This window comes from Pagrus major, chromosome 15 (assembly GCF_040436345.1).
Source record: "Pagrus major chromosome 15, Pma_NU_1.0".
Taxonomy (NCBI): domain Eukaryota; kingdom Metazoa; phylum Chordata; class Actinopteri; order Spariformes; family Sparidae; genus Pagrus; species Pagrus major.
Genome location: NC_133229.1, coordinates 25,846,260 through 25,859,363, shown reverse-complemented (window position 1 = coordinate 25,859,363; position 13,104 = coordinate 25,846,260). Strand labels below are relative to the sequence as shown.

Here is a 13,104-nt window from a genome sequence, read left to right as displayed (position 1 = left end):
CAGCAGATACCTTTGTATCTATTGTCAGATGGCAGCAGGGTGGACAGACTCACAGGGTGAGTGTCGTCTTTTAGTATCCTTCGGGCTCTGTGCAGACATCTCACTTCATCGATGTCACTGGTGCTGTGTAGACGGGCACCAGTGATGTTCTGGACCGTACATGCCAGTTTGTGATGTTTCCAGACAGGATGCCTTTCATTGCTTCTCTGTAAAAGTTGACCAGAATACTCCAGAATTTAGCTTTCTGCAGGAAGTCGAGCCTTTCCTGTGCTTATTTTTAACCAGGGTGGTGATGGTAACTCCAAGGAACCTAGAAACTATCACCAACTTACAGTAATTCATACACTGATGGCGGTGGCTGCCATGCGAGGTGCCGACCAGCACATCGGGAGCAGTATTCAGTATTTTGCACAAGGACACTTCGACATGCAGACCAGGGGAATCAAACCAGCCTGCCTGATGTAAACAGGGGTGTCTTTGCCTCCTTTTTTTTTTCTAAAATCAACATTCAGCTCCTTGGTTTTGCTGACATTAAGCAGTAGAAAACAATATAAGTACTGTATCTGTGCAGTGGGTGGTAATAACAAGCCCTCCCAGGCAGCAGGGGGCGCTGTGGAGGTTTCAGCCTGCGTGTTGTAAAGCCGAGCTGGGAGCATTAACCCGTTGTTGTCCTTGTGTTGCATCTCACTTTGCGGATTTCAGTTCCCGCGGAGTTTGTATTTACATTTGAAAAGTCCCGTGTTTCACCTCCACATTTCCCGGTAACGTGGACGCCGGTGCTGCCAACATGTCGGCGGGGACGCAGCTGCTCAGGCGGCTGGTGAACGAGCGGCTGGCGGCGGCTGCGGTGGAAATCTTCGGACTGGTCGAAAACACGATAGCGGAGTACCAGGAGGAAGTTATCCGCTCCAGGAGAGAAATCATCGAGCTGAAGGAGCAGCTGGAGCAGCTGACCGATTTAAAACCTCAAGTCATATTATTCACAGCAGGTTTGTGACGATCCTGGATGTAGCATTTAGCCGGGTTGCTAGGTGCAGCTAATGCTAATGTTGTTAGCATACAGGAGCTAACTGTTTTAGGGGTTAAAGGTCAATTGGAGGCCCCAGACTTGAATATTCCCACCAACTTTGGGACAAATTGGTCATGCTTTGGTTACAATCTAGCCATGATTTGACACAGAAAGCTCCCTGTTTATCTAAAATAACAATTCCACCTCTGACCCTTTCACATACTTTCTGAATCCTCAAAATTCATGTCTCAATACTAGAGACTTCCAATGTCTCAGACTTTTGGACCTCATTATATATGTTTAATATGTTATTTAACAGGTTATAACGTGTGTCCTCTTTCTTTTTAAGGCACCCCGCCAGTCACCAGGGAGATTCTGCCTCCCCAGCAGCCAGAGCAGCTTCACATCGTGCAGGCGAATGAGATCACTGACTCTTTGCAGGTGAAAGAGGAGCAGGAGGATTACTGTATCGTTCCACCCCGGACGGATGATCCTTCTGAGGATGTAAAAGTCAGACTTACTGAATCAGAAACAACGTCTCAGACACATTGCCAGCCGAACCCAACTTTCAGCACTACGACGATGAACGATGATGATGACGATGACGATGATGACGATGACGACGACGACGACGATGATGATGATGAAGAATGGAATTGCTCATCCGCTTGTGGTCCAGATCATGATTACACATCTTTTTTGGGGCCGGATCACGCCCCGAAACACGAAAAGGCTTGCCGTTTCTGTGGCACGCAGTTTTTCAAGTACTGTGATCTGGTCAAACACGTGGAGGAGATGCACATGGGGGAGAAGGCCTTTAAATGCCCCGAATGTGACAAAGAGTTTGCTCGTAGGGACTATCTGGGTGTGCATTTCAGAGTTCACACGGGTGAAAAGCCGTACAAGTGTCCATACTGCAGGAAATTGTTTGCTCAAAGTTCAAATCTATATGTTCACTTGAGGAAGCACACAGGGGAAAAACCCTATTTCTGCAAATCGTGTGGCAAAATGGTCGCCCACAGCTCTCATCTGAAGAACTGTGGTACGAGGGAGGTCAAAGGGAAGAAGAAATTTCGGTGTTTGGTTTGTGGTAAAAAATTTCACACAGTTTCAAATCTTCAGGACCATATTAATGTCCACGATGCCAGGAAACCCAACACTCTTTTGTAGCCTTTTCCCTGATCATCTCTGACCAAACAAAAAAATGTAGGTGTTGATTCACAGGTGATTCAAAAGAAAAACAATGACAACTGTTAGTGAAAATTATTTTTTTTGTGCATCACAACCTTTTGAGTCCAATGATCACAGCTCGGGATGTCATAATCTTTTGTTTCTTGTGCACCTGTTGTAATATGTGTTACTTCTCAGGGACACGTTGCATTTCTTTGTTAATTAAATAAAATATTTTTTCTATTTTGTAATGATGAAGAGCTTTTTGTGATACTCGTCGACCTCACGATGAAAAGCATTGATCCAACATTCGAAGACAGAAAACATCAGTGTTATTAAACTGTTTCCATTTTTTGGCACAAATGATTTATTTCTAGTTATTTACTTTTGCATCCTTGCTGACTATGCCAAATAGTCTGAATGTGTTTTTCTCTGCACCCCAAACATGATAGATATCATGTCAGATAGCATGCATCCAGGTTGATTACATATCCATTTTATATTAGCCTAAAACTAACCATAAAGTTGTCTATAATTGGGATTGACAGCAGCACAGGCTGCATCACGCTCTCTAGATGTCAAGACACCAAATAATATAATCTTTATTTACATAGCAACTTTCTTAACAAGGTTACAAGGTGCGTGTGCAGTGAAATAAAACAAAGTTCTGTGCAGAAAAGGTTTTAAAACAACATAATGCAAATACACAACACCAAAGCTAGTAAAACTTTAAACCAGACAGACAGAAAACATTCAAAAACAATCAGAAAGCCTAGAGAAAAAGACTCAGACCAACCAGCTACCTAAAGTATTGACTTTTTAAATGTCCTTATTAGACTAAATACTACTACCATAACACTGCTACTACTAATTTTAACAAAAAAAATCATAATATCAGTAAAAAAAGAAGTAAAGTTAACTGTTGTAGGCTTAAATTAGAGATGTAATACCAGCTTCTACCTGTAGGGGGTGCTATTGCCAACACGCCCAAAAGCGCTATAGAGAACATCGAAGATCGTCTATTTCGAAGAGGAGTCACTTCCTCAGTTTGCAAAATGGACCCCGGGCTGTTTCGCGACGAGCGACGACAGCACGTGGAAAACGGGACGCAGTGAGAGCTCTTCGCTTTTTTCCCACGTCTCATGTGATACTTAGGGAGAGCGATGACAGAGGATGGAGAGCGAGGCTGCGGCACCGAGAGACAAGAAGTGACGGCAAGACAAAGTGAATGAGTGTCGGTAAATAAAACCTGGCTGATTGTATTCATAGCTATCTGTTAGCTAAAATTAAATAGCATGTCGACGTTTGGTTGCCTCTGACGAGGTGGCTACCGCTGAGCTAAGTAGGCTGCACCTAGCTAGCTGCTGGTCATGTAAGCTAATCAGTTGTGTTGTAACAAGGTGCAGGAATGCGATCAGGGATGTGACGATAGTGTTTTAATCCTGTCGTGTAATTAATCGTCCCTAAATAGCTAGCTTGATATTAGTTTTTCCAGTGTTTATTAGCAGCCTTTTGTTGACATGGGTTCACGTTTAAATGTCCCATGTCATGGCATTGACACCTGTCCGTCCAGGAGCAGGAGCCAGCAGGAGAAAATGGCAGGAGGGTTAGTGGTTGTTTCATGTCATAAAGCCAGATAATTATGCTAATCTGTTAAATACAAGCGTGTTTATTTCCTTCAGGGGGCTAGTTCTGGTTTTTTTTTTTACTTTGAAGCTTTAATACAAGCCTAATCCACGAGCCTGAAGTGTCTGCTGGAGGCTTTGGACTTGGTTTGAACTGTTCAGTACAAGCAGCACAAAGCTGCGGATCATGTTTCCTGGATCAGGTAACTGGCTGCTGGACACTTTTTCCACTCCAGGATCAGCACCACAGGGGGGGAAGAAGTCACAGAAGCTGCTTATATCTCAATGAGATCTGACAAATGATTTTTTTTTTTTTAAAAGGAGGCACAAAAAGAGGATGTGTTGACAGATTAGATTGTGATAGAGATGTGTGAAGTTCAGATTTTGTTTTCTGAACATTATAATATGAGGAACAATCGTGTCTGCAGGTTCCTCTATTTTTAACACGCTCGGCTGATCGTCGCCTGCAAACCAGGAAATTCTCAGTGTGTTGACAGCTCATGCCTCCATGCTTGCTGTTTGCTTTTGTGTTTGAGGTTAAACTTTGTTAGGCATCAGGCTTCCAGTTTTTGAGCCAACAATAGATGAGAAAGGACCCAATGCCACAACAATTTGACTTTTGAAAGACTTATTCTGATTTGCAGAACCAGGCGCATGCATATGGACTCATCCCAGGAGGACTGAGCCCAAAACAGCTTCACAGAGGAGAATCTTGCCGACTTGCATAACACATGGTGTAATTGGTTATCTGTTCTGAACATTTTGTTTACTGTTCCTAGCGAGCGTTCAAACTAATTGAGACGACCTACGTCAGACCGTCTCTATGCTCACATGAAACAAGTTATCGTAACAGTTCATGATGAACTTACATCATTTCTGCTGTAAACAAAAGGATGTGAAAGGGTGCTAAATGTGTGAAGACGAGAAACATTGTGCACTTCATGTGGCGTTCATCAGAGGTTACAAAAGTCATAATATAAGTTCAAATAAATCATTAGTAAAATAATCAGTTCTTATGTAAAATTGTAGCCAGATCATCAAAAGGAACATTACAAAGTGCTTCAAATAAAAAAGAAAAGAAAAAAATGCAACAAATCATGAAATCTAGAGTGCAGAGTATGTAAAGCAAGAAAGAAACAGTTAAAAACAACAGTACTTTGGCAAGCAAGTACTTTATTTTCAGTGATGAGCTTTCAAATTCAAGCTATTTTGCCCAGGTGGAGAGTAAATCTGAAATTGAATATGGTACCAGTACATTCATTTTTTTAAAAGTAAGGAAACCCAAAACAAATAGGCAACTAATGAACTAAACAGATCAAACCAGATAAGATTGTGCGATTAGCGATTACTATCATCAACACCCACTGAAACATTTTCTCCGATTCCCAAAAAAGCTGTTTCTCATGATGCTGCTCTTCTTGTCCTTCTCACTTTCCTCTCCCAGGTGCATGAGGCCTTCAGGTCCTGCTAGGAGAACCCATGGAGCCATACATCATGCCCTTGCACTCCTCCTCCCCCCCTCCACTGGATGATGATGGTGACGGGGAGGCGGGATCCGAGGAGGACGAGTTCGGGGACTTCTCTGTTGGTGTTTCTTGCTCGCCTCCTGGCTTTGCTGATTCATCTGATTCACCATCCAGCCTCAGACAGCCTTCTCCCATCGTAAAGCCAGCCACCCACCAACCCAACAGCAGCTTTAATCAGCCGGTTAAACAATCCCAGCCCACGCCTGCTGTGAACTCGGGGTCCAGCGCGGGCCAGATAGACGTGGAAGGGCAGGATTATGACGCTGAATCATGTGTGCACCTCACAAATGGGTTCTCTGAAAGAGACCACGACTCTGGGACCCACACAGCCTCAGCAGGGGGTGTCTGCTCTCCCAGGGAGGAAACAGGGTTTGCTGATTTCACTGTGTTTACAGAGCAGGCGGCTCATCCCTGGTGCTGTGGGTTCACCCCCGTGGGCAGCACGGAGCAGTGGGATGGCAGAGCGGTAGGGACCGGACGGCAGGTTGTTATGGACTCTGAGCCCAGACCTCATTGTGCATATAAGGCAAAAGATAAAGTTTGCACTACGGTGAAGCACTGTGAGAAAAGAGATGCAGCACTACCATCACAGGACCAGCATCAGCCTCAGGAAGCTGCAACAGGTATGGATTTTCCATCTGAGGAGCCTGGAGACAGTCAGAGGGAAAGGAGGGAAAGGTTTAATTCTTTTCAAACCACAGAGGTGCAGGAGGATGAAGAAGACGGCAGAGAAGATCAAGACCACAGCCTCTCAAATCTTCCCCAAACATTCAGTGCATATGAATCTGCTTCAGAGGACATGGCATCCTTCTGTGATGATTTCTCATTTGAGGGTCCGTCTGTGGACGTGGAACCAAATGTCTCATCTCTTGGGTCAGCGGATCAGACAGACTGGGACCCGACTGATGACGAGGAAGAGGAACTCACACAGTGTAAGACAGAGAAGGGTTTTCATTACTGCGACCAATCTGCAACTCAGGAAACTTCGGCTACCTCCAACCAGTCACAATCTGGAACACACACAGAAGACAATTTTGCAGACTTCAAAGACTGTAGCTTTGAGCATCACAGGGACCAAGGACATGTCCAAACAGCTGATGTAGGGGTGCTGAGTCTGGGAAACCTCCCACCGAGCGACAGCTTTGCAGATTTCTGCTCAGCGCCCACGCAGGAGGATGAAGAGGGGTCGTGGGCGGAGTTCAAGGACCAGAGGGCTCAGGAGGAGGGAAGAACTTGGACACAGTTCAGAGAGCAAGTCAGCAGCCTGCAGACTGACGGGAGCGCTGAGGAGGAGGAGGAAGACAGGACGGGGCAATGTGGGGTTTCCCGGAGGAACAGCTGTCAGGTGGGAGACTGTTTGCTAAAACTGGCTTTGTTGTGGTTGCTTTATAATGATAATTAGCTGCCACAGAGGATATGTAGTTCTTATTTTTCAGAAGTTGTTTAAAGAAAAAGAAAATGCCAGAGCTCATCAGGGATTACCCTTTATGTGTTTCTTTTGCTATTACTCTATTTGCTATGTTTTTTTACAAATGACAACAGTTTTTCACATATTTTGCACATTTGATCTTAAAAATAAAAAAGTCCTCCTTTTTTTTCTGGCCAGGCGTCTCTGTCCTGCCGTGTCCAGCAGCTTCTCCTGGCCACTTTTCCAGAGGTAGAGGTCCCAGCTGCGGAGGCTGAGGAGGAGGTGGTCAACCTCAGTGTTCTGCTTAATGACCAACAACTACCTGAGACTGAGGAGGAGGAGAAACCAGAAGTCGGTCCCACATCTCAGTGGTGAGGATGACTTCCTGCCAATGGTGGTGATGATGATGGTGGATATGTTAACTAACAAAATCAGATACTGATCATGGGTCGCTCGGTATACTGATACTATCATAGTTATCAATAGAAACGCTCTTTAATGGCCTGACGTTTGGATTTACCAATGACATAAACATAGTGTTGCTGTTTCTAAACTAGTAGTTTTCTCTGTCTACTCTTTATTTAAATAATCTCAGGATAAATCTAAATACTGCTTTGTTGTTTCCTCACCGTCTCTCAGGATCCAGCGGGCAACGTGGTGGCCACACCAGGACCTCCACAGTGCAGTCGGCCTCCGGTTTCAGTGGGGAGGCTCCCACACAAACAGGACTCTGCTCAGGTGCCTTGGTGTGGAGACAAGGAACATTGTGAGTTTGGCAAAACATAAACACTAGTGTCTGTCAGTGACCCAAACAACATCGTCAGCTGTTACTGAGTAAAGACGGTGATAGTGCATCGTTGAGTCTTAAGTCTTCTATTAATTGTAAATTGCTTTAAAAGAAGTCAGTTTTATTGTGTTCATTTTGTGTTTTGAAAGGTGTTCATCGGCATGAAGAAGCAGCCGGTGGCTGTACCTGCTTTTGCATCCAGCCTGGTGAGTCAGCTGTAGGAAATGTTTGATTAATTTGGCCTTATTGGGAAGAAGAAGAAGGTTTCAGTGGTCAAACATTTTCAATTTGTTGCTCTTAACATTGACAGTTTGTGTTCCAACCCTTGTTTTTTTTAACTTCCTTCTCATTTTGTGACTTATCTCCTCCTCAGGGAATGCTAGAGCCCACCAAAGACTCTGTGCCAGCTGTCTGTTCTCCAGGACACACAGCGGTCACAGCACAAGCACCTCCGGGACCCCGAGACTCAACAGATTCAATGCAGGTAAATTAATTTCACTTATTACAGCTTCATAAGAATAAAGAACATCTAGTATGAAGGAAACAGTCACCGCTACATATCACTAAAGACGACTGTAAACTTGTTTTACTGTTGCGTTCTAATAACTGACACTTTTACATGCTGTTTCCCAGGAGGCGCCTCCCTCCAGCCAGCTGGACTGGAGCCGCCGTGGCCTTAGCAGCTCTCAGGACGGTACGTCCCCTCGCCGAGCCCCTCACTTCTGGGGCCGGAAGTAGACCACAGTATCAGCCATCCCCCCCCCCTACCTGGCTTCTTCTTCTTTTTCTTCTTCTTCTAATAAGCCAAAACTTCTGAGAGTTTACTCTGGACTCCTCCTCACTTCCTCCAGGGCATGTTCTGCTTCTTTTAATTTACGCCGTGTTTCCCCTCAGCAGTACTTTGTGATTTAAATGAATTTCCACACCACAGAACAGACCCAGCGTTCGGAAATCATCTTGTTGTCATTATGATTTGTCCAAACAAGAAAAAACTTCCAACAGACTCCTAAAACTTGGATTCAAACTAAAACAGATGTGCAGCCATTCAAACACATCAGTATCAGTTGTTACAGAACAGTGAAGGGGGAAACACTGTACTGGCTTCCCTTTTCTCCCTCCTTTGGCTACTTTAGTGTCTCGTCTTTACCTGCTGCTGCCTGTTGAATTTATCTCAGTATTTCAGTCCCAGTTGTTGTGGTGTCCAACACCTGATGTGGGTAAACGCTACTGAAAACAAAGTGTGCATACTGGTATTGTGCTACTTAATGATTTTGAAGTTGTTTTTTAAACTATAACACTAAAAGTCCGAGTTAAACTAATGACACATTTGCAAAGCACTAAACACTAAATATCAATCAGCTCACGGTGCATGGTCATAAAGCGTGTGGTGTTGAATTAATGGATGTGTTTATCCAAAAAAAAAGCGTTTTAGTTTGGAGGTTGAAGTCTTCCAGCTGTAATACTCACTCATCGCCCGGTGCATGACTTTATTACACGTTGAGACCCGGCTCACGAATCTGACGGCATCATCCGGTTTTTAGTTTTATTAGAAAACTATGTATCTGTTCATGTTTGGTAAGGAGAAATCAAAACAGACATTTTAAAAAGAAAACAACATGTAATCAGAGTCATTCTTTGCTCAGGAAAACAGAGATTTAATAAGTGTGAAATCAGTGTTTGCATAGAAAGGATTTGTTTCTAATATATCGTAAAACTTGAATGAAATGATTCTTTCGATTATGAATATACGGAGTGTGTTATATATCATTCATGGATGCTTCATATATGGATTTGTCGGTTAATGACGGATGTTCAAGGAGCCAAACCGGACCTCACAAATGTGATTTAGAAAAAAAATAATCACAAAACAAAAGAAAGATCAGGAAAACGCCTGAAATACAAATTCCACAAATAAGCTTTTGTGGAAAAACGTTGCAGATTAAAAGCTGCTAATAAAAGAAAAGTTCAATCTAAATTGGCCATCTGACTTTTTATTAGGCAACAAACTATGTAGCACAACACGATTTGCTGCTGCATGTGTCTGAAGTGGGAACCACAAAGACGTAAAGACTTTCTTTTAATGAAGAAAAACTTGCTGCTGCTCAGAGAGGTGACTAACGTGAAGAAAGAAACTAGAGTTGCTTCGAGTCACTTGACTGTCGGTTCTGTATTTGTCGTCGTCAGCTCTGGCAGGCTGACACGGTGTTTGTCGTTGGATGAGCCTGTACCAGAACGTTTCCTCGAAGGCACAGATGAGCTGAGTACATAAGAAAAGATTAAAGGAACAGTTCGACCAAAAATGAAAAATCAGTTATTATCGACACACAAAACATTTCAGTGGTGCAGCTTTCTCCTAAACAACTGAAGTAGATGGGAACTTGTTTAAAAACACTAAAAAACAATTTAAATTGATTTAAAAAGATGTTTTTTTACACCCTTGACATGAGGTTAAGCTCATGTGGTGCACGTTAATGCTTTCGGCTCAGCAGCTACTGTGCAGTTCAACTCAAAGGGTGTAACTAAATTTGAAATATTGGCTGTAACGAAGCTGTATGGAGCCATTTTTTGTTTTTCTTTTAGTTTTTTATGTTTTAAATCCATCGGGTGAGTAGATAATGACTGAATTTCCATCTTTGGGTGAACTTATCCTTCAACATTTAGATTCAACAGAAGCACCCGAGTATTAAAAAATAAATATCCGTGTCTGACATGTTTGTGTACGTCCAGTTTTGAATTTTACTCTCGACCCGTTCACAACAACCCGAACGAGTTCTGTGACTAGTCGACAATCAGGTAACAGAGCAGCGTTGTAGTATGAAAGCATGCACAGCAGGGGGCAGTGTACTCTGTGTAGGTGGTGCAGCAAGAAGGTCAAACACATGAACTGCAGGAACATTTAATTTTAAACTACAATCAGCCACTAACTCTGACAGACATGCACTTCATGTATTTAAAAATCCTGTTTTTATTATTTTTGTTTGTATAGTTGGTTAAATGAAATCTGTCTTCTGAGTTTTGATTTATCCTTGATGAGATTAACGTGTTAGATTGTCTTCTTTCATCATTAAAACAGGAGATAAATGTCGACAGATCAAACTTTATGCTGCTTTTATTGTTTCCCTTTTGTTTTTGTACTCCCTGTGCACTGATGCATTTACTGTACGAGCATGCTGAATAGGATAGAGGAGTGTTTATTTCCACTTCAGCGTGAAAAGAAAAAAAAAAATCAATCCTACCTGAAATCCACTTGTTAGTATTTCATTATGAATCAAACGTGTTTCTACAACAACTGTCTGTAACCGCAGTTACAGTATTTCATAATGAGTTGTGCCTTTATGCCAGCAATTGTTTTCTAAAAAAAAAAGTATTTTTTTTCAACCGGTGAATTTCTCTTTGGACCTATAGTTTGTTGACAATAATCTGTTTTTGTTTTTGTTTTTCTTCAGAGTTACTGCTCAAGTTCAGATTTAATGCACTGCAATAAGGACTTGTAGGAAATCCTTGTAAATACTGAAATAAATCAGTTGATCCTTTCTGTTTGGTTTTTGTTTCTCTTCCCTCGGCTTCTTCTCTTCTCTTCTCTCCTCTGTGGTTGAAGCATTGAAGCAACCGCACAGCTTGCTGGGATTTGGTGTCTGTTTATTTTGCAAGACAACGGATATAAACCTGGGACAGCAAACATTTTTATGACAGGCAGCTACTAGATAATTAAGATTGTTAAATATTAAATACTTTAACATGTTTTTCCCGTTAGCTTCCACTCTTCTGTTACGATCTGACACGTTCTTATTTTACTTTAACAACCAAATCAAAGTCAAGAGTCTGATTTTTTGCAGATAATCAGGGTGGAAGTAATACTTGAGCTAACAAACGACAACAACAGGCCGAGGCTCTTTCAACCATCTGTCACTAGAGTCATAATATTGGCATGTGAAGGTTGTTTCAGTGACGGCATTGCTAGGTGGAGGCCTGGAACAGAAGCCGGATAACACCGGCTTTGCGTTGCTTCGTTGAGCTTTGTTTGCTGTGTCTGTCTCTTTCTCGCTGCCTGGGTAAAAGGAGAACACATCGTTTGGAAAAAGATGCTCATTCTCCTTTTATGAATACAAAAACAAACCTCCCTGTCCCTCCTCACCACACAACAACCCTCAGCCACTGTCTCCCCTTGTTAGCACAGGCTGCTCTGCTCTCAACCTGGATTATTTTGGTCCCGAGGAGGAGATCCGACCCAACAGCAGCGGCAGCAGCAGCCGCAGCAACAGTCCTCCTCCAGGTCAGCAGGTGAAACTGCAGAAATGTAGATTTTTATTGAGTTTTGAGCGGCCACCAGTCCACCGTGATGGCACTAACACAAGCTCTTGTTGTGGGTGTGTGAATCTCGACACTCACTGAGCGCTTTGTCATGTTTGTTACACACACTCACATGTGAAGGAGTCGACCGTGAGCTGTATGAGCTGACCGTCAGCAAAGTGGAAACCAGCGCTGACAGCAGCCACATGGAGGACACTCTGAACCGCCTGATGTCCACTGCAGAGAAAACCAGCACTTCAGTCAGGTCAGCTCACTTTGCACGTTTTATTTTTTAGTTTTATTGTCATTTCAAAGCGTTCAGACACTGACGCAAAACTCGACGTCACACACAAGCTTCTCTCGCTGTATTAATAATGCAACATTTCCTTGTCTTCCTCGTGCATCTTCATTGCTGTGTCAGGAAACCTCAGCAGGATGGAGAGCTGAGTGCCGAGGCTGGCAGGGTGATCTCCGGACTGCCTAACCTGTCTTTCATGCAGGCAAAGGTCCTCATGTTCCCGAGCGTCCTCGTACCCAAAGAATAACGTTCCCCACCTTAAATACTCCATGTGTGAAGAAGCAAGAGACACTGTGGTCTGAATACTCCCCCTGCTGGCTATTATCAGCCCCCAGAACTGAGCTCTTTGATAGAAGAGAGGAAGAATAGTCTCATATTTATTGACTAATGCATTAATGTAAATGTATAGTAATCTGTGCAGAGAGTCAGTTCTGCAGTTTTATTCTTGTTTTACACCAAATATCACTCATCTTAAAGTTTATTATAGTGTTATTTGGTTCAGAGTTACTCATACATGCACATTTATTCAAAAGAAACTCGTACAGGAAGCTTGAGTAAGCTTGAATAACTGCTGTAATGTGTATTAATTTGTATTATATAACATGTCCACAGCTTGTTTTTAATGTAAAATGAATACAGATGAATGTGACATCTGTGTCAATGTATTTTCTGGATGGTTTGAGAGGGCCTGACTGTGAAATATGAAAGAATATTTATGTTTTTTTTAAAGAAAGTTGAATTGTCAGCCACTAATGCTTCATATGTGGCTTCTGATTCTAGTTTTAACCTGCTTTTTTTCCCACAACAGACAATATTGTTTCACAACCTACATGAGAGTAGTTTCAGTTGGGAAATAAAAGAAGTGAAACTTCTTTAGGATGTCTCTTCTTTGTTAATTAGGTCAGTAATAATACAACTTTAGTCTTCCAGCCACAACACACATCTGTGTCAGATACATTGCATATTGATATACAGTATTTATATATATTAA

General features: G+C 42.6%; 2 protein-coding genes across 2 annotated transcripts; both read left to right on the top strand.

The window, feature by feature from the left end:
• The first annotated feature begins 618 nt into the window (after positions 1–618).
• Positions 619–2,430, top strand: LOC141008928 (uncharacterized). Its single transcript, XM_073481292.1, has 2 exons — positions 619–989; positions 1,359–2,430. The coding sequence occupies exons 1-2, from the start codon at positions 788–790 to the stop codon at positions 2,177–2,179; spliced, it is 1,023 nt and encodes a 340-aa protein (XP_073337393.1). The 5' UTR covers positions 619–787; the 3' UTR covers positions 2,180–2,430.
• Positions 2,431–3,340: 910 nt separating this feature from the next.
• aftphb (aftiphilin b) lies at positions 3,341–12,397 on the top strand. The gene is made up of 10 exons (XM_073481372.1): positions 3,341–3,417; positions 5,249–6,675; positions 6,937–7,109; positions 7,378–7,504; positions 7,675–7,731; positions 7,899–8,009; positions 8,159–8,219; positions 11,703–11,798; positions 11,957–12,080; positions 12,237–12,397. Exons 2-10 carry the CDS (start codon positions 5,284–5,286, stop codon positions 12,358–12,360), a joined length of 2,265 nt encoding a protein of 754 aa, XP_073337473.1. The 5' UTR covers positions 3,341–3,417; positions 5,249–5,283; the 3' UTR covers positions 12,361–12,397.
• The last annotated feature ends 707 nt before the right edge of the window (positions 12,398–13,104 follow it).

Bases quoted from the DNA above. Each gene is read 5' to 3' on its own strand.
- LOC141008928 (XM_073481292.1), top strand. From the start codon at position 788: ATGTCGGCGGGGACGCAGCTGCTCAGGCGGCTGGTGAACGAGCGGCTG. The intron at 990-1,358 runs GTTTGTGACGAT...TTTCTTTTTAAG, and splicing joins AGTCATATTATTCACAGCAG to GCACCCCGCCAGTCACCAGG.
- aftphb (XM_073481372.1), top strand. From the start codon at position 5,284: ATGGAGCCATACATCATGCCCTTGCACTCCTCCTCCCCCCCTCCACTG. The intron at 7,110-7,377 runs GTGAGGATGACT...ACCGTCTCTCAG, and splicing joins GTCGGTCCCACATCTCAGTG to GATCCAGCGGGCAACGTGGT. The intron at 8,220-11,702 runs GTACGTCCCCTC...TTGTTAGCACAG, and splicing joins CCTTAGCAGCTCTCAGGACG to GCTGCTCTGCTCTCAACCTG.